General features: G+C 63.4%; 1 protein-coding gene across 5 annotated transcripts; it reads right to left on the reverse strand.

Moving 5' to 3' along the window:
• Positions 1–1,447: 1,447 nt before the first annotated feature.
• Positions 1,448–27,887, reverse strand: Cttn (cortactin). Of its 5 annotated transcripts, none has more exons than XM_047516645.1 (17): positions 27,819–27,887; positions 24,601–24,690; positions 22,499–22,585; positions 22,336–22,409; positions 20,313–20,442; positions 17,802–17,912; positions 16,693–16,747; positions 15,880–15,990; positions 14,197–14,307; positions 13,640–13,750; positions 11,768–11,823; positions 9,433–9,502; positions 7,773–7,921; positions 6,064–6,153; positions 4,311–4,488; positions 3,538–3,609; positions 1,448–2,636 (listed from the first exon to the last, which is right to left on the reverse strand). In XM_047516645.1, exons 3-17 carry the CDS (start codon positions 22,583–22,585, stop codon positions 2,500–2,502), a joined length of 1,542 nt encoding a protein of 513 aa, XP_047372601.1. In that variant the 5' UTR covers positions 24,601–24,690; positions 27,819–27,887; the 3' UTR covers positions 1,448–2,499. The 5 variants fall into 5 exon arrangements, with proteins under 5 accessions (XP_047372601.1, XP_047372602.1, XP_047372604.1 ...); XM_047516646.1 differs by having other exon boundaries at positions 24,601–24,686; positions 27,819–27,840; XM_047516648.1 differs by lacking the exon at positions 14,197–14,307.

Genomic DNA, 27,887 nt, shown 5'->3' on the forward strand with positions numbered 1-27,887 from the left:
AGGAGACAGGCCTGGTTGTCAGAATGCACATGCGCGGTGGCTGGGAGACGCCCTCTGAGTCTCTGTTCAGTCTAGTGTCACCTTCACATCACAACCAGGGGCAGGGTTTGTCCCTCCCGGGGAGCACGCTGGGCAGTCGTGGGCAGGGACAGGGGAGGCCCCGCCGCCCCAGGAGAGGCACGCACACCTGCCCGCACACCTGCCCGCAGGCCGTCCGGCTGCTCTGCGTGCTGTCTGGGGTCGGTGCCCCTCCCTGGCCCAGGCCTCCCGAGCTCCGGGACCGTGGGGACATCCTGCGGAGGAGCGCGGGCACCTGACCACGGAGGCGCTGTGGCCACCCTCCCTTCAGACCAAGCCGGAGCTCCCTACCTGCAGGGCAGCAGAGCACAGGCCCGGGTGCCAGCGTGCCCGCAGGAGGCACAGGGCACAGCCCTGGCAGCCCGCGCACTGCCCACGCTTCTCTTCTTGGTGACCAGCTCCGCAGCTGCGAGCAAACCCGCCCCTCCCTGGACATGGGTCTCTCCATGCAGAGCCACCCCGGGACAGCAGTGATCCCTGCAGGACCTTGCTGCTCCTGTGCCAGGCGTTGGGAGGAAGGCCACACTTGCCCACCTCAGCCCTGGCAGCTGCGAGCGCACCGCCCCCGGGTGTGCCAAAGGGGCCGGGAGGGACCTGACCTCCCTGGCTGTGGAGACTGACTGGAAAACAAGCGCCCACCTTAAAGGAAAGCAGGTACGGTCCAGGAGAGGCTGCCCGGGCCTGGCTGTGCCCACCTGGGCACCAACAGACCGGACACAGACCTCCCACCGGGGTCCTGTTCCCAGGAGCCCTGTCCACACCCATGATCACAGGCAGAGCCAAGGCGTGCCGGGTCCCCTTCCTTTGCCCCGCCCTGCGCCCCTGCCCCCACCTCAGGACCAGCCTCCCGCAGGTGGCCAGGGGCCCAGGGGCCCTCCCCTCAGGGCACAGTGGTGGGAGGCCTTCTGGCCCTGCTGGAGCAGAGCAGGACCACTCGGGAGCAGCCGCTGTGCCCGGGACGCTGCAGCGTCATGACCCGGACACGGCCTCACCCAGCAGGTCCTGCTCCACTTGGAATCCCTGCCTGGAAAGTTGGAGCCAGGCATCAAAACCAGGGGTGTTGACCACCGAGCCACATCCCAGCCCCCGGGCCTTTTTTAAATTTTGAGACAGGGCCTCACTAAGTGGGTGAGACTGGCCTTGAATTTGCAATCCTCCTGCCTCAGCCTCCTGGGATCACTGGTATGTGCCACCGTTTCCGGCTAACGAGCTCCTCTCGAGGAGCACACCGTCCAAAGGGGCTCTGCACGGGCCCGCGCCGCAGAGGAAGGAGACCCATGTGAGGGGTGTGAGCAGCCCGCAGCTGCCCGGCGGATGCCGGGGAGCCATCGCCACCTGCAGAGCAGTCACTGGCACAGAGCAGACCGCGCAGATGAATCAGAAAAGTTTATTCCGCATACGCAGTTTAGAACACCATACCTACGAGGCGCGCTACAGGATCCAGATACAGCAAGCTGCACACAAACCCGGGCTCAGAGCTGAACGGCCAGGACCAGGCAGACACCTCCGGAACCAGGAGCCGTGGCCAGAGGCGCCCCCAAGAGCCGGGCCTTCCGCGGTCTGTCTGCGGGACCGTGCATGCCACCAGACTGGCCCAGCTCCTGCTGCCCCACGTGAGCGCCAGGCAGGCTGGGCAGCAGCTCCAAGGACAGCTGCCACGGGCACCGGGGCAGGGACACAGCTCCTCGCCAGGCTGGTTTCTAGCCAAGTCAGTGGGTTGCACCTGGCCATAACTGAACGGGACATGTTGGCAAGAGCAGCACACTCCCCTCAGGGGCAGCCGCTCTGTGGGCCTTGCCGCAGCTGAGGGGCCGCCTGGCCACAGGCAGAGGCCACACCCAGGCTCACAGGGCTGCGAGGCCATCTAGTGACAGCTGGGACTGAGCCTGGTCACCATGACCAGAGCTGGCTGTGGGCCACATCTCAGGAAAGAAGCAAAGGACCCAGGGACACTTTGTGGTGGGGCAGGAGTGAGGCCCACAGCCCTCTGGGGACTGAGCTGCCAGGGGCGCACACAGGTGAACAGCAGGTAGCTCAGAAGGCCCCTGGGACCACCAGCCCCGCACCTGCTCCTGCTCCTGTCCCACTGGGCAGCCACCGCAGGGCCAGAGGCTCCTGCTGGTCTCACAGGCCCGAGCCATGAGGACCACAGCCGAGGTTGCTGCCCAGGGCAGCTGACTTGGCGAGAAGCCTGGCAGACAAGAGCCGCCCACCTCCCTCAGTAACATGATCACCGTACATCAGCAATTTCTGTGGCATAAACATTTCCAAAAGCATCAGGCAAAGTATTAAATATAAACGTAATATGTATATTCCCCTCTGACCGTCAGGAACAAAACAAAAGAAATGAGATACAAAGCCCGAACCCAAACCCGAGAAGGCGACGTGCCGCGTGAGCCTGGAGTGCTGGCGCCGGGTCGCCTAGGGCCGCAGCTCCACGTAGTTGGCAGGGAAGAGCCCGTACCTGCCCTTGCACACCCCACGCCACCAGCCGTCGTCGATCATCTCGATGTTGGTGATGAGGTCATCGGGGTCGAAGGAGATCTCGTCATCACCCGCTAGGGAAAGAGAAGAGACACACGCAGGTGGAGCCGGTGGAACGAGCTGGGGGCTGCCCCCGAGACCCTCCACAGTGGCACCAGCACAGAAGAGCCAGCAGGGCCCAGCCAGACTCCTCTGCAAGATGGCCTCCCTCCCACCCTCCCTGCGGGAGCGGGCGGGGAGCCACAGCCTAAGGACAGGGACCCAGGTAGTGGGCACGGTGGGGGATGGCCAGAGAAGGGGTCCTGAAGGCGGAAGGGAGGTCTCCAAGGCAGCCTGCAGCGAAGGGCCGGGCGGGAGGCTTCTGAGAACATGCGCGGAGCGAGGCAGCAGGGCGCACAAAGGAGCTGAAGGTAGGAGGTCTGCGCAAAGTCAGCCCGACGCAGCAGGAAGGTAGAACCAGAAGCCAAGCCCTCGAGAGGCTGGGGGTCGAGGAGCGATGGGAACCCAGGGGAGCCTCACCACAGCACCCCACGAAACACCGCTCCACTAGAACGGCAGGGCCCTGTGGACCTGGCGATGGCGCTCAGTCCCGAGGTGCGGGACAGACACCCTGGGGTGTGGGTGGGTGGCCTTCCTGCCACCAGAGCACAGCCTCTGTCCAGCCCTTAGGAGGCAGGGGAGTGCCAAGGGCCAGCCCAGGAACCAGCCCCAACAGGACTGGGGTGAACTGGGACATCCTGTGTGCGACCTCCCTGCTGGCACATCCCTGATCTTGGGAAATGAGCACCAGGGTCTTTAGGGTTAGCAGGACCCCTGCAGCTTCCAGAGAATTCACGGGGTGCATAGAAGGAACCGGCTGAGGGAGACGTGGGAGTTCCTGGCACCACCCCAGCATCTTTCCAAACAAGCCAGAGCGCACTGCAGAGGCCAGGTCCCGGGGACAAGCTCCGTCCCCACCACGTGCAGCGGCCTCACCAGCCTGGTAGTCGTAGAGGGCGGTGGCCGTGATGCCCAGGTCGTTCTCGTACTCGGCGTAGGCACTGTCCTCTGCAAGCAAGAGCAAGAGGCTGAGCACACTGCCCCCAGGTCTGAAGCAAGAGGGACAGCGTCCACACCACAGCTATCGGGAGGCAGGAGGAGGTGAGGACTCCGCCTCCAAGAGCCACGGCCACAGGCTCCCACCTCGGACACCACTGGAGGACGTGGTGACGGGGGCCGCGGCCAACCTCAGAGTTCCCTTCTACAATTAAAACGCTCGCGTGTGCAGGGAGGTCCTGTGCTGCTCCAGTGAGCGGGAAGAGGTGACCAGGCACCCAACCGCCCCACCTCCCGGCAAGAAGGGACCTGTTCCCAAGCCTGCTACACACTCATGGAGCACCAAGCTGGCTGTTCAAGAGGGACCCAGAGCTCAGGCCAGACCTCGGGTGCTGATGGACCTGCAGAGAGCAGGGAGGCCGGCTGCAGCCTGAGGTAGGCGGGCTGCCTGCACTCCCTGCGGCTGCCCTGCCCACACCATGCCCCAGGGAGGAGCAGCAGCCCCGGCTCTGGCCCTGCCCCCACCCAGTGCAGCAGGGACCCTCCTGGGAACCAGGACAGGGTTGGCTGCTGCTGGGCACCGCAGTGTCAGGAGTGCCCTATCCCAGGGAGGAGCAGAGAGCAGCGGGAACCCCAAGGCCTCCTGGGAACAGCGCTGAGTGGGAGTCCTCAGGGAGCACCTCTCTAGGAAGGGTGCTACGCAGGGCCCGTACCTGCTTGGTAGTGGCCGGGGGCCTCTGTGGAGTCGTAGGCGGCCTCTGGGGTGTAGGCCAGGCCCTGCTGGCCGCCGACCTCCTGGTAGTCTGCAGCCTCGGTGCTGTACACAACCTCAGGCCCGCTCTCACCCGTGGGGCCTCTGTGGCTCGGCTCCGCCTTGAAGGGGGCCGCGTCCTGGGAGGGGAGATGGGAACCTGCTGTGGCCACGTGGGCGTCTGAAGGTGGCAGCTGCCCTGCCGCTGTCGGGGCCGGACCGTTCCCCAGCTACAGCCAGGACTGGGACACAGGCTGGGGTCGGAACAGCACTGGGAGCAGCTCCCAGGGCTGGCGGAGACCAAACCCACCCCGCCCACTAGAGACCTGCGCCTCCCACCCCATGACCCGGGCTCACGCCAGTCCGTCCTGTTAAGTGGCTGGTTTCCACAAAAGACCTCGAGTCCCCAGGACCTCACTCGGCCCCTCTGCTGCCAGCCCTCCCTCCAGGTGCCAACCAGCCTGCTCTGAGAGCAGCTTCCCCTAAGGCAGCCACTGCCCGGAACAGCCACGCTGGCAGGCAACATGGCTCTGCTCCACCCGGTTCTGCAGGGAAGGGCAGAGCGGGGGCCGGAGAACCAAGCTGAGGTAGGAGGTACTCGAGAACGAGCACCCGGCTGCTGGAGACCACATGATCTCCGGACCCTGCTGGGTACCCTGCATCACATGCCAACGAGGGCTGCAGCCAGGCTCCACCCACAGGTGCCCTCTGTGGGTCTGAGAGTGCCAGGCAGAGGGCCAGGAACTTCTGGTATGGGCAGTTCTCTACACAGGGTGACCAGGCAGGAGAGCCCCAGGAGGCCAAGGACAGGTCCACCTCCTCTGTGCACTGGGGGCACAAAAGGCGAGAGGGCAAGGGCTGCCCAGGCAGCTTCCTGCTGGCAAGACGGCCTGCACCAAGGCCAGGGCAGAGGCGGCAGCCAGTTAAGGCCCGAGGCCCCACAGGCTTGGCCCTCACACCACCAGCTCCTCATCCCCTGGGAGGGTCAGCCCCTCCTTGAAGGGCCAGCTGCCCGGAGCCTGGTCCAGCAGGAGGCAGTGGCTGGGTGGGGTGGCTCAAGGCCGCCCCGCTCATCAGTCTTAAGGAGTCTCAGGATCCAGGCCCCACAGGTGGCACGACAGTGGCGCCAGGGGGAGTCCCCACCACAGAGAGCGCAGGCCAGGCCGCTGCGTCCCCACGGCTCTTGGGACCAGGAAGCACGCTGCCACCGGAGTTTCATTCCTAGCACTTCAGTGACTTAGGGTGGTGACATCCAGAACAGGGCCAGGGCCAGGAGGTGTGTGGCTATGGGCAGAGGGGCTCACGTGGGAGGGTGGGAGACCCCGGGCAGGCACGCAGCAGCCTGGGAAGAGGTGGGAGCCCCAGGGCCCAATGGCAGCGGGTGGGGACTGAGGAGGAGTGGGGTGGGGAGCATGGGGTGACCCAGGGGACATCCAGGGTGGGAGTGTGTCCAGCCAGCACAGGGAATGAGGGGGCCGTGAGCAGCACATCTGAGCACCTGGCACCAGGTGACCCACCAGGGCCCACAGGGAGCAGGAGGCAGACAGCAGTGGGCTGGACATGGAGAGGGAGGATGGCGGGGAGGACCGCACGCCTGCGGGAGTCCCATTCCCCGCCCCCCGGCCAGCAGAGCCTGGCAGGCAGGACGTGCATGCTGGCATTGCCCCAGCGGGCAGTGAAGTCAGCCTCATTCACAAACCGGACGGAAAACCCACCTCGTACACGGGGCTGGAGGGTGGCCCCTCCTCAGCTGGCGGCGGGGCGGGGGACGCCGGGGGTGTCTGCCTTTGGGCTCGGGCTTGCTCCTGCAACAGAAAACCAGCTGCAGGCTCACAGCGAGCCCAGGCCACCTGCCCAGCGACAGCCACGCTTCCCGAGGAGGCCCGGGCCTCAGCCTGAGCACCAGGGCAAGGGCGGGCAGCCGGCCAAGCCCTCAGGAGCAGGACCTCGGTGGACCCGCGCCTCTCCACACAGGCCACAGGCAAGGCCACGTCACTGTTTCACAGCAGGGCCCCTCTGCCCTCACCTCCACGAGGCCTCAGATGAGATCCAGCCGTGCGTGGGCAGCGCGTTCTGCAGGTGAAGCAGAGGGCACTCTGACCCCCACGCCAGCCCAGCCCCGAGCGCACGTGACCCACACGGAAGGGGCCTCACAGATGCGACGGGGAGGGGCTCTCTGACGGAGGACCACTCTGGGCCATCGGGGGTCCCATGTCATCACAGGGCCCTGAACCCCTGGGACCCCAAAGGAGCACAGCCCTGCTGACACCTGGGACCCCTCACCTGCAGAACCCACGACGGCCCACGTGTGTGAAGCCACCACCTGTGCCGCGTGCCAGCGCAGCCACAGGAACCACGACAGCCTGCACGTCCCAGCACAGCTCAGGGGCGCCCCGGGGGAGCTGCCGAGGCAGGACCTGACCCCTCTGTTCACTCCAGACCCCCACCGCCCTTCCGTCTGGTGGGGACAACAGTAATGCCATCTTCTGTTGAAAAGAACACAGCCCTGGCCCTGGGACTGAGTCAGCAAGCCCAGCACCGGCCCACCCACAGGGTCACCACCCGAGGCACCGTGTCCTCGAGGACAGGCCTGCCGTCACCGGCGACCATGGCTGCAGGTTGCAGGTGCAGGCCGTGCCCTCCCAAATCCGCTGGCACAGAGGTCCGCCATGCGGCCAGACACCAGGTGCAGAGTGGGCCCCGGTGGCCTTCCCTGCAGGCCCTGCGGCCAGAGGCAGCACTTGGCGACCTCCTCCTGGGGCTCTCCACGGCCAGGAGGGCTTGGTGAGCTCGAGAAAGGAAGGAGGGCACCACAGCAGAGGAGCCCCAGGCCGAAGCACGAGGACAGCCGGAGCTGAGGCTGCCTCCGTGTGGAGGGAGCATGCTCACGGAGGATGTCCAGGAGGAAGCAGGTGGCCAGTGTGTGCGTGCACACGCTCTGCAGCGGGACGAGCTGCTGTCACCACACTGGCGCCGCCTGCCCCTCCCCCGGGGGCCGCACCAGGCAGCAGGGCGCGCTCGCTAGCGCCTGCAGCCGCGGCACCTGGAGCTCCTCAGAGCCCTGCCCACTTCTCGGGGAGGAGACAGTGCCCTGGAGAGAAGCAGGGAAGGTCAACCTTCTCCACCTGTGTGCAAGGACACAGGGCCGCCAGGGCTGAGGGCCAGAGCCCGTCCTGGAGAGGCTGCAGGAAGCGGCAGTCCTCACCTCCCTGTCCTGCCCAGCCCCACCCACAGCGCCCAGGGAAGTCCATTTCCAAGCCACAGGCAAGGGGCAGACGGGACTAGAAGACATGCCCCTCCTCACACGGCCCCTCCTGTGGGCAGCGGCTGGGCCCCAGCAGCCCAGACCCGGGGAGGACGGGCCAGCCAGCTGCACTGAGAGCCTCCGGAACGCCCGGCGAGGCAGGCGGCCTCCTCCACTCACCTCCAGCCTCCTCCTGGCCTCCTCCTGCTCCTGCCTCTCCCTGGCCAAGCGCTGGGCTCGCTCTGCGTCCGCCTTCCGCCTGTCCTCCTGCTCCCGCTCCTTGGCCAGGTTTTCAAAGTTGGCTCTGATGTTGCTGGTTCTGCTGGTCACTGCAGAGCAAGGGGCGAGCCGTCTGCCTCCAGACCCCGCCCAGAAGAGCTGTCGGTCCCCAAGGGGACCCCGCAGCAGCTCAGCCCCTCCCACCCGCACACCACCCAGCAAGCCAGACTCCAGCAGGATTCATACATCACCCACTTGGGTGGGAAAACACACCACCTCACTGACCTTGGCAAAGCAGGAAAAGGTTCCGATCACAGTAAACCTTGACCTTTAAACATACTTTGTTTGGTTGTGGTACCAGGCTTCACAACTGAGCCCTTATTTTGGGACAGGGTTTCACTAAGCTGCTTAGGGCCTCACTAAATTGGTAAGGCTGACCTCGAACTTGCAATCCTCCTGCCTCAGCCTCCCATGAAAACACATTGTTTAATATTCCGTATGAAAACCTGGGAGCAGCTCCCATGAACCCCTGGAGATGCGAGTGACGACGGGGCACAGGGTATCCAAGGCTCCAAGGCAAAAAGCAGGTGACCTTGTCACAGGTCTCCAGCAGCAGCTTCCTCCAAAGAAAATGAATGGAGCCCGTGCCAGGAAGAGCTTCGCAGTACCCACTGCCCACGGGGCACAAGCCAGGTTCAGAAGGTCCGCAGCTGTCTGAGAGCACAACGGTCGTGCGACCGTCCTGCGGCAGGAGCCCTGTGGTCTTTCTGTGCTGCAGTGGCAGGTGTCCTGGTGGGCGCTCGGAGCCCAGAGCGCCAACACTTCAGCAGCCAGTACCGCTGCGGCGACAGGCGTCAGAGGACACCCGGGGTGGCCCCAGAGGCTCCGAGGCCCCTCCCTCCCACGGCCTGATTCACAAGGGACAGGAGACGAGACCCGCCACTCTGTTTCCTTTTGTTTTGAAACTGCAGCTACTTTTCGTAAAGAAAGTTACTCTGTAAACACAACATCTCTGGGACTTTTAGAGGAACGAGTGTAAACCTTCCACTTAACCTGCCGCACGCGGGGAGCAGAAGCCACGCTCACCAACATCACAGGTGCCTTCTGGGGCCTCGATGACTTCCTGAACTGCCAAGCGCCCTGGGGCCACAAAAGCTGAGAGCCGACCCAGGGCATCAGAGTGAACTAACAGTGACCCAGGGCTCACTCTTTTTCGGGGTGTGTGGAGTGGGCCTGAAGTGAAGGGCACTGTACCAATGAACACATCCCCAGTCCTTTTATTTTTTGAGATGGCCTCACTAAGTTCCTGAGGCTGGCCTTTAACTTGCCATCCTCCTGTCTCAGCCTCCGAGTCACTGAGACTACAGCCTGGTCCTGTGATTTTAAGGGGAACATTCAGGAACAGGGTGTTCTGATGCCTACTTTGAAGGACATTGCCCAAAGCAAAGATGGCTTAACTGTGTGTTCCTGAGGGTCCCCAAGCTGCGTGTGCCCGCATTCTAGGAGCAGTTGTGGGCCTCTTCTGGCCCCACTTCCGGAACTCTCTTTTCCTCAGTGCCTTGCCCCAGAACACCCACAACATGATTTTCTCCCTGGGGCTCAGGGACTGTGCAGGACTCACCAGCCTCGACAGGGACGGTCTTCTGGTAGGCAGAGGACACTTGTGGGACATCTTCAAAGGTGGACGCGTTCTATGGAGTCAGGAAAGGGAATCAGGGAGCGCCCCCTCTTCTTTCATGAAAGGACCCCCAGATCTTCCAGAAGACCCCGGCAGGCAGCCCACAGCCGTCCACTCTGCCTCTGCCACCGGCAAACCGCTGTGGCTGGTCTCGGGTCAGCTCTAGCCAGGGCCGCTCCCGTCTGCCTGCGGGGCAGGGGCCCGGGCGCACACAGGCCTCACCGCCAGCCCTCCGCACCCCAGGACTCAACCCGGTCCCATCAGCAGGGACCAGCGGCATGCTGGCCGACTTGGGTGCGGGCGGCAGGGCTGTGGACACCAGTGCCCCTGCTCAGTTTCATCGTGGCCTCTGTCCATCCAGCCGCCAGCTGGGCACACCCCAGCCTGCCTGTGTCCGCAGACGCTCAGAAGCCCCGACCAAACCCTCCCTCTTCCCACACACAGCCGGCCGGAGAGGGCACCTCCTGCTTCTGCAGGGCTGCTCTGGGCCTCTGCCATCACCGGGGGCACTGGCCCGCGCCCCACCCTCCACTCCCCGCCTGCAGGGCAGGCCCACCACGCTCAGCCTTCCTCAAACACCCCAGCGGGACCATGTGGCCCATGTGGCCCTCGCCGCTCTGCCCTAGGCTGAGCCGTGGCGCCAGCCTCTCCCCTCAGATCTGCTCTTCCTCCCTCCCACTGTCCAGCCTGACTAGGGTCCACCAGGCAGCCACTCTGTCCTTGAGCCATTTGCCTGTCCAGTGACCTTGGAGGAACCTCCCTCCTCTCTGGGACAGGAGGGCCTGGCACCTCAGCAAACACAAGGCCATCAGCCTCACCCTGACCACGGCCACAGGGGCCACTGCAGACCCCATCTTGAACAACCCGCCTCACTCCTGGGGCGGCCAGTCAGGTCCTGACCGGGCCCGACTGCACACGCTCCGCCCCAGTGCTGGGAGAGGTGGCCTCGGCTGGCACTTCCTTCCAGCCACGTCCTCACCATCCGCACTAACCACAGACACCACAGGAAGGAACTGCAACTCCCAACCTCAAAGCCACAGCCTCTGACTCACCGGCTGCTCCTCCCCTCCTCCTGTCCCAGGGGCCCTGGCTGGCCGCCTCCGTCACGAGGGTAGCCCTGGCCCAGCGCCCCAAGGGCCTCCCCACCGAGCCTCAGGCCTCCCCTGGACGGCTCCCTCCTCCCAGCCCTGGGAGCCACTGCGCCGTCCCTTGCGCGGCTGGCCGTCAGAGCTCCATCACCACCACCGCGCCCAGAGCTGGAGCGGCTCACAGCCCGGGCCCCACGAGGCGGCCAGCAGGCTCCCCTCAGCGCAGACCCACTGTTCCAGGGCCACTCACGTCCCTTCAAAACTGGGCTCCGACCAGCACATCCTCAGGGCCCTCCCCAGGCCCCCACGGCAGCTCAGTCGTGGGCCACATGGAAGCAGAACTCTGGCCAGGGGTCAAGGCAGGAAGAACACAGGGAAGAGGGTCAGGGGACGGAAGAGGCTGAGGCCTGGGTCCCAGCTCGGGAGCACAGCAGAGGCGGGGGAGGCGAGCAGCGCGGCAGCCTCGGGCAGACCCAGGGCACGAAGCTCACGCCTCCTGTGAGCCGCGCCCGCCCAGCCGTCAGAGGAGCCCGCGGGGTCTCGGCAATACCGCCCACGTCAAGGACAGCGCTGGACGAGGAAACGAGCACGTCCCGTGCTGCAGACCGACCCCCAGGCTCTAAACCCACAGGGGCAAGGGTGGGCCGAGGAACGCCTGGTGGAGGAGGAAGAGCGTGCACAGCCGTGTCCCGCGTGGCCTGGGGACAGACCCCACCGCGCTGCCCCACAGGCCATCTGCAGGAACGCAGTGACCCGGACCTGTTCTGACCAGATGGTGGCCAGACCTCACGTGGCCCCTGAGCTCTTCCAGAGTGGCCAGAGTGACCAGAGACCTGCATCTCCACCCTGGCCTAATGCTCAGAGTTCAAGTTCAAGCAGTCACAGGCCCAGAGGCTCTTGTCCAACAGCCCTGTTCCAGGGAGGCCCGGCCACTCTTCACTGTGCCAGGGCCAGGCACAGAGCCTGCCTCAGCTCAGACCCAGCTGTGAAATGGGACAGGCACAGCATCCGGGCCACGGGTCACTGCACGAGGAGCAGGGGACAGCGTGGAACACGTGTCCGACCCCGACAGGGGACTCCAGAGCCAGCAGCCAAGTACCCACCAGAGGACATCACGAAGCACTGGCTGACACCCCAAGAGCTCCAGAACTCCTGCTGGCAGGAAGGACGAAGCCCTGGTCTCAGCTCACCTTGTCCATGCGGTCCTTCTGCACGCCGTACTTCCCGCCGAATCCTTTGGAGTAGTCTGCAAGGCGGCAAAAGGCAGACTGACTGGCTGGAGCGGGGGCAGCAGGGCAGGGGCAAGCACAGGCCGCGAGCAGCCGGGGAACCCCAGAGCAGGCGGGAGCGCTGAGGGGCGGGCTCTCCTGGCAAGGCCAGCTCTGCGTCCACCACGGGTTCAGTGCACAGGCAGGCAGCGGGCAGAGGCGTGGCATGCTGCTGGCATTCTCCCGGGGCACAGGGGGCAGGCAGCAGGCTGGCAGGAAGGAAGCCAAGGAAGGAGGGCGCAGGACAGGCCTTGCAGTGCGCCCCTTTGGCAGCACAGTCCCTGCGCCAGCAGCGGGCCTCGTGGCATCGGTCTCCGCGAGCCTGCTCTGAGTACCAGGGGCTCGGGCGCGGGCTGCGCGCTTGCTTTTCAAAAGAAAAAAACTCCATGTGGAAATTCTACCAGCCGAAGGTACCGGCCGCAGCTGCACATGCCCACACGAAAGCCACACGGTCACGCAGCCTCCACGCCACAGAGGACCCCGGCCACCTCCATGCAGTCGGCGGGGCCAACCCCAGTGCCTCCGCCGCCCAGGCCCGAGCACTCCTGCTCCGGCCGCGTGTCCAGCTTCCCGGGACACGGCCCCACTTCCAAGAGGACGAGAAGACTACTCTGAGCAAAGACGTGCCAGCTACTCAGACACCCAGTGCACGCTCTGGAAACGTCTTCCTTCAGCTGTGCACTCGCGGTGTGGCCCGGTGGAGAAGCTACACATGCACAGTGTCTTCAACCCTGCTCAGGAAACACCACCACAAACGGAACACAGAAACCACGCAACGCGCCTGTCCCACGCCCTCGCGGCCGCCAGCCCCGGGCCGGAAGGTCAGGCAGGTGGAGCCCCTCTCCCTTCCACGGAGGCCACAGGCCGGGCTCTGCAGCTCAGCTCTGCCAGGTCTGTGGAACGCTGCGGAGACCAGGCGCCTCCCCAGGCTGAGCCTCGCGGTGCAGCCGCGGAGACGGGACCTGCAGGCTAATGTCCCTCTCAGCGAGGTCGGGTACATCAGAGGGGAAAGGACCAGGAAGGAAGGTGCCCGCTGCCAGGGTGCACTGCTCTGGCGGCTGACAGCCACCTGCACGGGAGACACGGCAGCACCCGTGGCGGACCCTGAAGCTGTGCTGGAAGTGGCAGTACTGCAGGCGGGCGGCTGTGCCTTGCAGGGACGGGAGCTTGGCCAGCCTCTCCTTGTGCCCAAACCCCATGGCAGAGGAGCCCTGCCTCTCGGACTGAACACCAAATCTGCCTCCGAAACCAGTCTTCCATCTGGAAGTCCACGGGAGGCGGTGGGGAGAAAGCGGGAGCTCGGCCTGACAGGCGAGGCTGGCCAAGGGTCAGAACAAGCACACAGCAGGACCACGTCAGGCGGGCCTGGGACGGGCCTAGGACGGCTCGGCAAGGCCACTCCAGGGAGGACGCACACTGCCCAGAGAGTGCGTCAACGCCAGGGACCGCACCCCGGATGGAGCTGCGCCAGGGGAAGGCGCCCACGTGGGGGCGGGGCGTCTTCACTCCCTTCTGCCAGGAGAACAAAGGGAGGCGTGAACCGCAGCCCACCTCACGGGGAGGACCTTGGTGGGGAGCCTCGCCCGCTGCCACGCCCGGCTGGAAGTCCTGGGGCCCGCACCACAGGCCACAGGCTGACCCAGCCCCCGCCCCCGACAGAGAGGGAAAGGGCTCGCCCTGCGCCAGCTCAGGGGTTGAGGCCACGGGGCCGCTGCACCCGAGAAGACAGACGATGTGTGGACAGACACACAGCGAACGTGAAACAGACGGCCGAGGCCGGACGAGGCGACGTACCTTTCTGGGATTCATGCAGCTGCGCTTTCTCCTGGTGGTCCCAGCCAAGGGCACACTTGTCTTGTCTGTCCGTCTGCACGCCGAACTTGCCTCCGAACCCCTTGGTGTAGTCTATGTGCACAACAGGGCCCCGGAGGAGCGTCAGTGGCCACGGGCAGCGAGCTCGTTTCAGGCGTGGGGCGAGCACGACGGTGCGCTGACCAGGGCGTGGGGTGCCGCGTGGAGCCGACGGAAGCAGCCCACAGACCCAGGGAAGCAGCGCCCTGCGAGCAGCGCCCAGTAGCACGGCCTCGTGACGCCGGGTCCCGCAGAGCAGGGGCGTGACTGAGGCGCTGCTGGCTCGAGCCACGGGAAGGAGAATGCGAGGTTCCCAGGGACAGCCAGTGCCTGCTCGCTGCAGGGCTCACTACGCTGCCCGGCTGCAGCCATCCTCCCGCCTTAGCCGCCCAGCAGCGGGACAGGCCCGGTGCCCCCTGGCCACGGGCCCCCTGACCCCACACGGTGACGGACATCTGCCTCCGGCACAGGTGGACGTGGTGGGGCTGTGGGGGACCCACCTTTCTGGGACTCGTGCTTCTCCGTCTTGCCTTGGTACTCGAAGCCCACTGCACTCTTGTCCACTTTGTCCCTGTCGATTCCGTATTTGCCGCCAAAGCCTTTGGAGTAATCTAGAACCAAGAAAGGTGCGCTAGAAGCCAGCAGCGGGACCACAGCGGGACCACAGCGCGCCCAGGGCCGTGCAGCCATCAGGGAAGGACTGCAGCAGTTCCAGAGCCTCCAGGTGCCTGGGTGACGCTTGGAGGGACCGCGTGCATCCAGGAAAGTGGACACACGGGCAGGCGCGGCAGGTCAGTGACCAGGGCCATCAGTCCCGGAAGGCGGCCAAGAGTGGTTGCTGAAGGCTCTGTAACTGGGGAGGGGCCCAGGGTTTCCACGGTCTCTGCCTCAACAGCAGAAGCAATCACAGGCCACCCAAGAGGCACCTCAAGACGCAGGACACCTACGAAGCACCTTCCAGAAAGACCAGCTCCGCCACAGGAGAGCCGTTGGAAACACCAATTCCACACGTGAGCAGGACTCTCACGGAGGCGTCAATGGCGTGGATTCTCTCGGGACTCGGCCCCAGGCCCTAGAGGGTCCTGAAGTGCTCCCTGTGCATGGAGCCTGCTCTGCAGAGGTCTGAACCAGGCCTGAGGAGCACGGCACACACCGACCCAGGAGACCCCAGGAAGGCGGCCGGCCCGCTGGCCCTCCCCGGGGAACTGCCAGTCCTATGGTCAGAACTACCATGGCGTCTCCTGGTTCATGTTCATTTTCTAAAGAAACCCAAGGGTTCTCCCTGCTTGAGCCCTCAGCTTTCAACCCCTGAAATGCAGAGGCAGGCCAAGCACCCAACAGCACAGGGCCCCAGGGCCACCAGCACCGAGCAGGGCCGAGCCCCAGAGGAGCTGCCATCTCGCAGACGCCAGGGAAGGCCCTCCAGCGTCACCACAGGGTACGGGCTGGTGGAAGGCAAAGGCCATGCAGCCCAAGGACCACCCGGCAGCACCCACCCGAGCATCAGGGTTTCTAGTGTAGTAGCCCTGGGCCTAACATTTCTGTTCCTAGGATCAATTTTTTGAACAGGTACAAGAATATTCACTGCAGATTTTTAATACCAAAAAACTAAATAACTTAAATTTCACTCAAAAGAATGGTTAAGTAGGTATGGAATCTTCATAGAATGGGGAACTGAGCAGCCACTGAAAACAAGGCAAGTTGCTCAGGAGGCTGAGGCAGGAGGATCCCAAGTTCAAGGCCAGCCTCAGCAACTTAGCCAGGCCCTAAGCAACTTAGCGAGGTCCTATCTCAAAATAAAATATTAAAAAAAGGGGGATGTGGCTCCATGGTTAAGGGTCCCTGGGATCAATGCCCGGTACCAAAAATAATAACAAGGAAAGTTACTGGGTGTGGAGGTGCATGCCTATAATCCCAGCAACTCAGGAAGCTGAGGCAGGATGATCCAAGTTCAAGGACAATCTGGGAAACTTAGTGACACCCTGTCTCAAAAAATTAATAGCAATCAGGGCTGGGGATGTAGCTCACTGGCTAAGCACCTCTGGGTTCAATTCCCAGTACCAAAAATAGAAAATAAACAAACAAGGACGTCCTACGTGTACCGACATGGAACACCACGTCAAGGGTCAAGGAACACACCAGCAGAGCCATTTCTGCAGAAAGCCCATCAAGTGTGCCCACACCTTTCTGGGACTCGTGCTTCTCCGTCTTGCCCTGGTAGTCGAAGCCCACGGCACTCTTGTCCACACGGTCAGCCTGCACGCCGTATTTGCCACCGAAACCACTTGAGTAGTCTGGAAGACAGGATGGTAGATGGTGTGAGCCCATGACAGGCTACGCTGCTGCAACACCAGAGGTCAGGGTTCAGGACCCCAGTGTGCTGCTGCACCCACCACTCCCTGTGGGGACGCTGGGTGGTCCCGGGCCTCTCCCCTGCTGCAGGACAGGACTTTCCCGCTGGCAGAAAAGTAGCTGCAGACCTGCTTTCCAACTGAGTGACCTGGCCAAGGTCAGAGCATAAAGCAAGCCAGCCCCTGCTGACTCCCAGTCAGGCCCTACTGCCCACGGTGTCCCCACCTCGCTTGACCGCACCTGGCTACTCATGGCCTGAGAACTCAGGCCCAAGTGACGAGTTGTCACAAGAAGCAGAAATAAACATGCCTGCAACAAGTGTACCCTGCACCTGAAGGAAGCAATATGCGTCTGTGTTCAAAAACGGTTCTCAGAGCGCACAGGACACGGAAAGAGCAGTCCTGCCAGCTTCAGGACAGCCGTGTGACGGCTAGGACTTAGCCCTGGTGTCCACCCTCAGGGAAGGAAACACTACCCTTACAGGAGCAGCCCTGCTCAGACACAAGGAGGTGCGTAGGAGACCCGACACCAGAGCTTCGTCACACAAGGCCACCGCTGGCCACGGCCCGCCACCCAGAGTGCTGTCCTCAGGCCACAGGGCCTCTGCAGCTGTGTCCGGTACTGCCCAGCCTTCTCCAGCTTACCTTTCTGGGAGGCGTGCTTCTCGGTCTTGCCCTGGTATTCAAAGCCGACAGCAGACTGTGATTACAAAAGTAAAAAGGAAAATGCATTTTTAAATGCCGACAACTATCACCTCGAATGCACGGTACATGTGGATTCTAAACACAAACCATGTTGCTTTTTGATCTCTGGCTTCCTAAGCCAAATGAGGGTCAAACTGTCACCCAAATCCCGTGCGGTGAACTCACAGCACCCAGCACGCCAGGCGTGGGAGCCAGCCGGGGCACCCAGGCGGAGCACGCGGCAGCCCAGCTGTCCACACAGGGCCGGCCGCAGCCAGCCCTCGGCCACACACACTCAGGTAAGCTACCCCAAGAGTACCAAGGCAAGGAGGGCAGCACCGCCACATAGGCCAGGCACTGGCGGGCACCCAGGCACGGTGTCCGCCTGCTCCCACACGCTCGGTGACCAGAACCGGGTGATCCCTCAGCCCATCCTGCAGACATGTCCCCACCATGGCCTCGACGCCACCCAGCTGGAATGCAGACGAGGTCTGTCCAAGACCCAGGCCACACTCTGGACACTGCTGTGCGAGGAAGTGCAGGAGCTGAAGGGCTCAGACCCAGCCCGCCCCACCAACACCAGTGGCCTCGCCCTCGGCAGCAAGGGCTGAGCACCCCCTACACAGAGACGTGTGAGGGCCCGGGGCAGCAGGAGTGCCCAAGGCATACTCCTGGGCAAATCTAAGGCTGTGCAGCACGGGATCCCACACGGGGTTCCCACAGAACACGTGGCGAAGGCCTCCTTACCTGTTACCCTCCTGGTTCCCACCCATTGGCCCACACTCTGCGTCCCTGGAGGGAAAGGTGTGCTGCAAGCTCCCGTCCGGAGGCCCCTCCCACGGTCCCACAGAATCAGAGCGCACCTGCGCACTGCTGCAAGCAGCCCAGAGGACAGATGGAGCGGGGCAGGCTGGCGTCCAGGGGCAGGAGTGGCCCCTCCTCACCCCCCGCCTCCTCCCCCACCTCCATCTCTAGGCACCTGTTGCAGGGGACAACACCAGGGTCTTGGGCACACCAAGCACACACTTGACCACTGACCCGGCCCTCCACTCCGGCTGCCCGTAACTCACCTGATCAACTCTGTCCATCTGGACTCCAAACTTGCCTCCAAAGCCCCGGACCGAGTCCACTTGCGAACAGTGCTTGGAGAGCTTCGACTGATACTCATGGCCAACGGCTGACTGCAATGGGGTCCACAAACAGAGCCTCTCACACCCAAGTCTCCAGTGGCGCCATCCCCACCCAGCCCTGTGCAGAGCTCAGGGAGGCCACCTCAGTCCCTGCAGGGGCCTTAAACACACCCAACCCAAGCAGAGAGCACAGCCCCAAGCTCTCCAAATCCCAGTGCAGGGCTTCACGGCACCAACTGGCTCAAGGGCTCCCCACACCACAACCCTGGCGCAGGGAGAAGCTTCTGACGTGGCGAGGGATGGAAAAAGGACCCGGAGCCAGCAGCCCCAACACGACTGCTAAGATCCACTTCAGGGCTGGTGTGCAGAGGCAGAGCACTTGCCTACCACGCACCAGGCCTGCGTCCATCCCCTGCCCCAGAACACACGGGCACAAAACCCATCTGCACAGAGACCGCAGCCAGCACAGTCATGCTCACGGAAGTGGCCCCAGAACTGGGGGTGGGTCAGCGCACACCCATACGTCTTGGCTAAGAATGTGGCTTTCGACCTTTCAACCCAGTCCCTCCTGAGCACGCCTCGCCACGGGAGCCAGCACCACTGTGTCAGCTCGCCATGGGGTCACCAACACGTCAGTCCTGCTGGAGGAAGGCGCAGGATGAGGGCCTTACGTTCAAGGTCAGCAGGGGAGCCCAGCAGGGCCAGCACACCAGGGCCTGAGCACCAGCCAGTGCCCCCAGAGCTCTCTGGAAGGAGCTTCGCCTGCACATGGGCAGTGTCTCTGGGTGCCTGACAGCCTCAGCGGAGATGGGCGGCCACCACAGACCCTACTCCAGTGGAGAGCACCAGGGACAGTGTTGGGGGCACTGAGGACAAGTGGCGCCCACGGGCGTGGAGGGCCCAGGAGGGCTCGCACACAGACCCCCGGGCACTGGTGGGCCTGCTGGGTGGTTCCGTGCTCACAGGAGCTCAGAGCCAACTACACTTCAGTGTGTGGGCCTCGGGGCCGGCAGGGCTAGCAGCAGCCGCACCCCCACTGGGCTTGCTGTTTGAGGACCATGACCCAGCGAGAGGCTGGGCGCCTTTCCAGAAGTCCCTGGGCCACAGAGCACAGCCCTGCACCCTCCAGAAGTCCCTGAGCGCCCGCAAAGCACCAGGTGAGTCCCAAGGCAGGCTGAAGAACCGAGCCCAGGCAAGCCCTGCCGGAGCAGAGCCTCAAGGCAAGGAAGCAAGCACAGCCAGGACGACCAACCCTCGGACGCGGAGGCCGAGTGGCAGAGGCAGAGCGAGGGGCTCAAGAGGCTGGGGGACAGAAAGGCGGAGAGAGACTACACGGCAGCCTGAGCGGCCGGAGGCCAGGTGCAGGGTGTTGACACGGAGCCCCCAGCCCAGGGGAACACCGCCCCACCTCCTGGCTCCCGACAGTGCCAAGGACCCCAGGCTCCTTCCAGAATCTGGAGGGGCCCCAGGCCACCCCTCCAGCAGCAGGGTGTCTGTGGCTGACACAGAGGCACAGCAAACGCCCACGTCCCCGTCCTGCAGGGTTCGCCTCCTCCGGCTCCAGCTCTAGGCGGTTTCTGGATGCTGCCCAGTCCACCAGTTCTCATGACCAGGGCACAGAATCACATGGCTATGGCCTCCCACGCCCGCCTGATCCGTGGGTGAGGGGGAGAGGCACGAAGGTGCCCACCAGCGTTGGACACTGGCCGATCCTTCCACCTGGAGTAGAGGCAGCACCCGTCCAGCCAGAGCTGAACTGCGCTGGTGGGCTGGGAAATTCACCTCCGAGGAGGTCTGCAGGGTGGACCTGCAAGCAGGCCGCCATCCACCGCCGGCTCTCCCAGGAGACAGCCCCTGCCTCCCGAGCCACGGTCGCGCCCTCTTGGGCAGACATCTCTACCTATCAGGGCTGACGCACTCGGCCAGCGGCTCCACAGTGTATGCCGGACAGTCTGACTCCCGTCCAGGACGACTCCCGGGGCTGACCTGCAAGCTTGTAAGGGGGTGCATGTCCCCAGTCGGACATGCCAAGAGCACAAGCAGGCTGCTCTGTGAAGATGGTGAATGGACGCAGGATGGGAGCTGGAGGCTGGGTCTCCACACACTCGTGACCAGGTTCACAGGCTGACCTGCTTTTCTGCACGCTGGCACAACTGAGGCCACAGCGAGAACTGCGGCCAGTGGCCACAGGACGCTCAGGGTCAGGGTGCTTCCAGACTTTGTCCTGCCCGCAGAGCTGGCCGTGGGAACTGATCTCCCCTCAGGGCCTTGCTACCGCGAGAATTTCAAGAGCTTCCGGAAAAGCGGAGGACTTTCCTGAGCAAGTTCAACCACACAGCACCACTCGGCAGAGCCCACCCTTGACGAACCAACCCAATGCTTCCAATCTACAGAAAGGCGCGGGGCGACCTGGCCCTCGGCCGAGTGCCACGCGGGCGCCTGGCAACTTACTTTATCCATCCTGTCCTGCTCCACGCCGAACTTCCCTCCATAGCCACGGGAGGCTCTTGGTCCCGTCTGCAGCTCCTTCTCCTTCAGAGTCTGGTGCTCTTGAAAGACATTCTCCCTCAGCTTGTGTATGCTTGGGGGAGAAGAAAACGGGGTCAACAGAACACACGTGGACCTTGCTCTCCAGCAGCCAGAACAGAAGACATGAGCCGCTGCCTGTGGGGTCGGCGAGGCCACCTCTCTGTCCTGCCAGCTGGAGCCCTAGGTGGGAAGGACAGCCCACCTGGACGTGCACGGGGACCCCACCCCCACAGCAGCTCTACTAGCCTGAACCTCGGTGGAGAAAAGCCGAGTATTGGCAGTTGGGCGGGCTGGGCATGCACGCTCTGCAAAGGCAACCCGAGGGCAGAGGAGACAAGCCCCTGCAGGTCCCCACACCACAGGGCGGAGCCAGGACGACACACAGCGCTCGAAGACCAGAGACCCCAGCATTCACCCTCCAAAAGCTCTTTTAGTCTTAAACACCAAAGACAGTGGAAGAGACCACAAGATGTGTCAAGACCGCCTGGTCTGCCCCAGAGACCCAGGCCACACCTGGACTATGGGAAACCCCAGTGTGGACAGAATACACACCAGGCCTGGGACCCAGAAGCCCTAACGAGCAGGCTTGCCACTGGCAAGATCCCCAGAACTGTCCCCACCCCAGGTGTCCCCTCGGAATCCTCAGAGGATAGACTGTTAGTCCAGGAGCTGCCCATGTCCTCCCGCCCGCCCTTCCTAGACGTTCCCGTCCACACCAGCTTCCCTCCGTAGCCATGGAAGGCTTCCAGTCCCCCCACTCTGGAGCCCCTGGGAAAGGGAGCTGAGGAGAGGTGCAGGCTGGCCTTACTGAGTCCCCGAGCCCCCTGTGCCAGACCCCTCCCAAGAGGCCAGGCGGCTCAGGCGGCCTCGGGGTGGGACTGAGCCAGCCAGGGAGGACTAACAGTGCGGGCGGACGGCTGGGGCCCAGGAGGCTGTGGGGCCACAGCGAGAGCCCATCTAGACATCATGGAACTCGGCTGGGAGGCTGCTGCCAGACGGCTTTCTGCTGAAGATGCCGCAGTACATCGGGCCAGCAGCAGAGTGGCCAGGTCTGCAGGGCCAGTATACAACCGAAGCCCACCACAGCCCCAAATGAACATCTGAGGGCGCTTCTGAGACCTTTTTCCTCCTTCCTGACAAACGGCCCGGGAACCGGCTTAAAGGCAGTGCTGCCAGAAGCTCGGCTCCGGCTCCAGCTCACTGGCTCACTGGCTCTCCTGCTGCCCCTCACGGAGCCTGGCCACAGCCACAGCACCCAGCTCCACAGGTCTTCAGTGCCCGCCACTTCCAGACCATCACAGAAAGAAGAGGGTGTCTGGGTGGGAGCTCCCAGAGACATGTCAGGCCGCAGAACCCCCCGCTCCTGGGAGGGCATCAGCAAGGGGCCCGTGTGGGCTGGAACATTCCCCAAGGCTCCTGCTGAAGCTGACCCCTGCAGCAGCGTTCAGAGGGGTTCTAGATGGCGACGGAGCAGCAGCGGATGACCCGCGGAGGCATCCGTGCTGGATGGACAGCAGGGAGCTGGTGGAGACTGAGGGGAGGAGCCCTGCTGGAGAGGGTCCTGGGCATGCCCTTGGAGACCCCGAGCTGTCCCTGGCCCTCCTCTCCCTCCCGGCAGCCAGGTGAGCAGCTCTGCCCTGCCCAGCCTCCTCCACGACCTCCTGCCTCCATCAGGCCAGAAGCACAGAGCAGAGCCCACGGGTCAAGCCCGCGAGAGCCCGAGCCAGAACACATCTCTGCTCCTCTGAGTGGCCCTTCTAGGTGTTCTGTCAGAGCCGAGAAGCCCACATGACCATCCGTTCCTGGACGGAAGCCGAGAAGGGCTTCAAATATAAACACAGAAACCCCTGCCCGGGACCAAGACTGGCAGAGGACCGCGTGCGCACGCGCAGGCCCTGGGAGGCCCGAGGCTGCCGGGTCGCCCGCCTGCCGGGGAGGTGCTCACTTGATGTGCTCCTGGTGTCCCGACCCCTGCACGGTCTTGGCGCCCCATCGCTGCTCCTTCTCACTGACGTCGTTCTGCAGGGAGACACCACGGTGAGCCCCACGCCGCCGACCTGCCCAGAGAGCCGGGAGGCTGTGGGAGAAGCAGTGCAGGCAGGACCTACCACAAAGTCGGGGTCGGTCTCCCAGTCGTCAGCTGCCCCGTCGTCTGGCACCAGGGCCACGGCGTGGCCTGCGGAGGCCTTCCACATCTGTGAGGGCAGACTGAGGTCACAGGCCGCAACGGCACCCAGGCCCACAGCGCAGCCCTGGCACAGCCACAGGCCGGCACCCCTGGCCCGTCACCACAGGACTTGGGGAGTCTGAGAACCAAAGGAACTCAGTGTCGTGACTTCTAACCGGGCACAAAGGCGCAGCCTGAGTCCCAGCTGCTCAGGAGGCTGAGGCAGGAGGCTCCCGAGCCCAAGGCCAGCCTGTGGGATGTAGCTCGGGTACAGCGCTTGTCCAGTACACAGGAGCCCTGTGCTCAATCCCTGGGATCAGGAAAAAAGGTGACACCATTGTCCACTGCCACCAGAAACCCTGGCTGGCTTCAGCTCCCGAGCAAACGTCCTAGGATGCCAGCAGGAGGGTGGGTGTGCACGCACTCCAACCTCCTGAGACTGTGCCCCATCCAGGTCCCAGGCACCGTGTTCCAAGGAAAAGCACCACCGCGGGCTGTGCAAGGTCACAAAGGTGCCAACGGTCACCACGGGAGGCCACAGACGAGCACTCCTACCGATTCCATGTACTTCCTGCAAAGTGACAGTCCCCACTGTCCACCCAGAGAAGTGGCAGACGCAGGCCAGTCCTGCTGCCAGCAGGTGCAGGGACAGCCCCTTCCCACGGCACTCCAGCCACGCGGCCCTTTCACAGGAACAACGGCACCTCGTCAGACACTAACAGGTGACTCTTTGTACCTTTAAAGGTAAAATCTAGCCTTTAAAAATATTTTGTATGAAAATAATGGATCCATTTTCTCAGAAATTCCAATAAAATTCAGCTGGTGGTGCACACCTATAACCCTGGTGACCCGGAGGCTGAGGCAGGAGGATGGCAAGTTTGAGGTCAGCCTCGGCTACTCAGCAAGATCCAGTCTCAAAATAAAGAACAAAAGGGCTGAGGATGTGGCTCACTGGTAAGGAGCCCCTAAGTCAATCCCTGGTTCAAAAAGAGGTGGCAAGGAGACGTCCCTCAGTCGTGAAGCGACGGAAGAGCCCTCGAATCCGACCCGCAACACTGCAGGGCCTGGGCTGAGGACACACCATTCCCTCTCCTTGGGCTCCACGGTGGCGCTGTGGCTTGACCAGTTCACACCCAGGTGGAGTGAGGGCGCAGCAGGGCACAAGCTCCCAAGGCCTGTCCCTGCAGCGTCCACCTACCACCAGGGGCGGGCCACCAAGCCCCGTCCAGATGTCCCCACAGCAAGAGCTTCTGAGAGGAGGCTGCACTCCACAGGCCTGGGAAGGGCAGGTGACAAACCCCAGCCTGAGAGGCAGGGCCAGCCTGTCCACCTGTAACCCGCCCTCCACACCACTGTTCCAGGCAGGGGCTCACTGTCAGGGGACAGGGTCCCATGGGGCCAGGTGCTGCCCCCCAGGCCAAAGGTACAAAGGAGAAAGTGGAAATCTGCTCATCTCCCTTTTTTCTGTCCCAGGACTGAACCCAGGAGCACTTCACCCCTGAGCTGCATTCCTAGCCACTTTTTATCATGAGAAAGGGTCTTGCTGAAGCTGGCCTCAAACTCGAGACCCTTCTGCCTCAGCCTCCCGCGCAGCTGGGATGGCAGCTGGGATGGCAGGTGTGGCCCTGCTGCTTTTCAGACCCTCAGCCTGTCCGCGGGGAACACGGGCTCGCGCTTCTGGAGTGGCGTCGCGAGCGGGCGGGGTGGTGGAAGAGGCTGCCCGCTCACTGAGACACAGGAAGCGCCCCGGTCCAGAGCTCCCTGCTACTCCCTTTCTTTTTCAGAGAGGGGCTCACTGTGCTGCCCAGGGTGGGCTCCAATCCTGGGCCCAGGCGGCCCTCCTGCCTCAGCCCGAGTGCTGGACGGCAGGCACACTCAGCCACCTCCCTCCTCCAAGTCGCAGGCAGCGCTAAACCTGACTGGTCTTTAAAGGAGAAGATTCTGCTCCTCTCCCTCAAGTCCGCGGGGAGAACACCCTTCCTGCTAAAGGGACTGAGCCCGTCACCCAGGGCAAAGGTGCGGGGCTGGCCCCAAGGCGCGCACCTTTCCTCCTGGAGATGGGACTGCTCACAACGCTCCTCCTGAGACCTGCGGAGGCGACCGGGAGTGCCTGGGCATCGGGAAGGGTCCTGCCTGTGAAGAGACGGGGCTGCTCAGGAGGGCTGCGACCGGCTGCCCGGGGGCTGTGCACAGAGGTCTTTCTAGAATGCCTGGCAGCCCTCCCAAACACAGCCCTGGCAAGGGAGCCCTTCACTCGTGGCCAGCCACACGGCCTCTGGCCCAGCACAGGCCGCCTGCGTGCCAGCCTGCACCCCGCCTGGCGCTGCTCATTCTAATGTGGGACGCTGCCGGCAACAATGCGATTCTACCCCTGGGGATTTCTAAAAATAATAAAACACAGCACTCCCGAGGTGTCTGGGGGAGAGACCAGTGCAGCAGCAGTCTATCGGGTGTGACGCAGGGACAGCGCCAGGCAGAGGCTGCGCCCTGCGCAGGGAAAGGACCCAGGTTCCCCAGACAGTGCACACGTCAGGATGCCCTGGAGATCACACTGCTCAGCAGCACGAGTACCCAGGGTCCAGCCCGCCACGGACCGAGAGCTCCAGCACACGCAGCACCTGGTGCTAAGGAGCGGTGCTGGGCTGGCCTTCCAGCAAAAGGAGCCTGAGCTCCTATCTAGGTCCTGACCCAACCATCTGCTCTTTCCCCTTCTCTAGTTCCTGCTGGAGTTCCTAACTTCTGTGGCTGTTAGTGAAAACAGCAAGCAGCTATAAAGTTACCTGAGAATGACCGGTGATAGGCTCCCATCTACACTTATTATTTTCTCAGTACTTTAAGTTTTTAAAAAAACATGGAAATAATCTTGGGGAAGGGCATGGTGGCACACATCTGTGATCCAGCAACTTGGGAGGCTGAAGCGAGAGGATCTCAAGTTCAAAGCCAGCCCAGCAACTTAGTGAGGCCTTGTCTCTAAATAAGAAAGGGCTGGGGGTGTGGCCCAGGGGTTCAACCCCCAGTACCAAAAAAAAATTACAGACACCACATGCCCAGCAACTGCATTGCTGGTACAGGTCCACACCCAGGGGAATGGAAGTACAAGTCCACGGATGCTTGTCTGTGAACATTCCTAACAGCATCATTCATGACGACCAAAAAGTGGAAGCAATTCACACGTCCACCACCTGATGGACATGGTATGCACTGTATTTCCACAATGGAATACTATTCAGCTATAAAAAGGAACAAGGTACTGACTCAAGCTATGATGTGAAAGAACCTTGACAATGTCATGCGAAATAAACACCAAGCACAAACCCAGGATCCCAATTCTGCAGAATGCAAGTCTGTGCAGACAAGGCTCACGAGGGCTGGCCAGCGCTGGGCCAGGGTTAGGGACTGAGAAGTGTCTGCTCCAGGGTGGAGGGTTGCCTCCCAAGGAGCTGGGCCACAGTGGCATGTTTCAGGGTTCCTTCCAAAGTAATGAAACTGTTCCAAGGTGACCGGTGGTGGCTCTGTGAACACACTAAAACCCAGTGAACTACAGTTCAAATGGGCGAACCATATGGTACAGAAATCTCAACAAAGCTGTTATGAAAATACTGTTCAAAGACAAGGATGATAGCCCAACCAGCAGCACCAGCCAAACCTCCCCCGTGCAACGGCCTCACACACCCAGCTGCAGATGCCCGTGCAGCGGTGCACACTCGGTGGCAGGGCACAATCAGGGACCCACTCAGCTGCCCAGCCCTCCCCACCTGCCGCACAGCAGCAAGCTGAAGGGAAACTGAGGAGCCAGGCAGCCAGGCCCTCCCTGCACACACTGGACACTCAAGGAAGGCCACCAGGAGCCGTGCCAGGCTCACCACAGACACCACCAGAAGGCAGCCAAGCATCCACCAGCCCCCGCTGCCCGCGGCCAGTGGCCCCAGTAAGGGCACTGCCAGGGAGGCCACAGAGCGCTCAGGGCAGCTCCGGAATTCCAGGACCTTCTGGGAAGCACAGGTCAGGGTGATCACCGCGGTGCTGGCTGAGATGTGTGCGGGCTCCACGTCACCAGCAGGCCTGGCGAGAAGTCAGCTCAGAGGTGAGCTTACGGGGCCTGACACCACAACTCTGCCGCGGCTCCAATCCAGAATGTCTGAGGCCTGCTCCCCACTGCTTCCTTGTTCCTTGAATTTCTGTTGAGCGCTTACTTCTCCAGCCAGAGGGAGCAGAGCATTGACTCAAGCCCTGGAGCTGGTGACTCACTCCCAGTCGGCTCCCGGGAACAAGGTGGCCCTCCCATCCCACAGCCCTGCCTGGCCAGGGCAGGACGGTGGCCCTGATAAGGCACAGTGCAGCCACCTCACAAGGTGAGCACACCGAGCAGGGAGTCTCCGTCGGCTGAGCAGAAAATGAAATCTACACCGGAGTCTGACATGGCCTCTCCCACCCAGAGCCTCCAGCTGGGCGACAGGCCTCCGTGGGATACCAGCCCAGGGGACCCAAATGAGAACAGAAGACATTAAAGCACCCTTCTGGTGACCTGGCACATACCCGGGAGGGGCTTCAGATTGCAGCTCCCCACACTGGCTGCACAACCTCCCTCAGCCGCTCTCTGGCCCCAGAAGCCACGCTGAGAGCCTCCACCTCCAGGACCTGTGTGACCCTGACCCCACCCGCTTCCCTTAAGCCCTCCACCAGCACCGCCTTCCCGGTTTCTGCCCTGCCTAACCCCTGGGACGCCTGTCCCGCCCAACACCCCAGTGCCCTAAATCCCAGGATCCCCGCTCCCACTTCCTGAGCCCCGGGACCCCCGCCCTGCCCAAAGCCCCACTTGCCCTAAATCCCAGGACCCCCGCCCTGCCCGACGCCCCACTGCCCTGAGCCCCGGGACCCCTGCCCTGCCCAACGCCCCAGTGCCCTAAATCCCAGGACTCCCGCCTTGCCCGACGCCCCACTGCCCTGAGCCCGGGGACCCCGGCCGGGCCCAACGCCCCACTGCCCTGAGCCCCGGGACCCCCGCCCGGCCCGACGCCCCAGTGCCCTGAGCCCCGGGATCCCCGCCCTCCCCTTCCTAAGCCCCGGGACTCCCGCCCTCCCCTTCCTAAGCCCCGGGACCCCCGCCCGGCCCGCCCTCCCTCGGCCCAGCGCCCCGGCCCGCTGCTCTCCGGGCATCCCCCTGCCGCAGGCCGGAGCCCTCGCCCAGCGCCCGACACCGCGAGCGGAAGCGCGGTGACACGGCCGCCGGCGCCCGCCCGGGGCCGCAGGGCTGCGCTCACCGCCGCCGGGGCCTCCGCCGGGTGGCCTGGCTCCCGCGCCCGCCGCGCCCCGCACCGCTCGCTTCCGGT

This window comes from Sciurus carolinensis, chromosome 11, assembly GCF_902686445.1.
Source record: "Sciurus carolinensis chromosome 11, mSciCar1.2, whole genome shotgun sequence".
NCBI classification, from domain to species: Eukaryota; Metazoa; Chordata; class Mammalia; order Rodentia; family Sciuridae; genus Sciurus; species Sciurus carolinensis.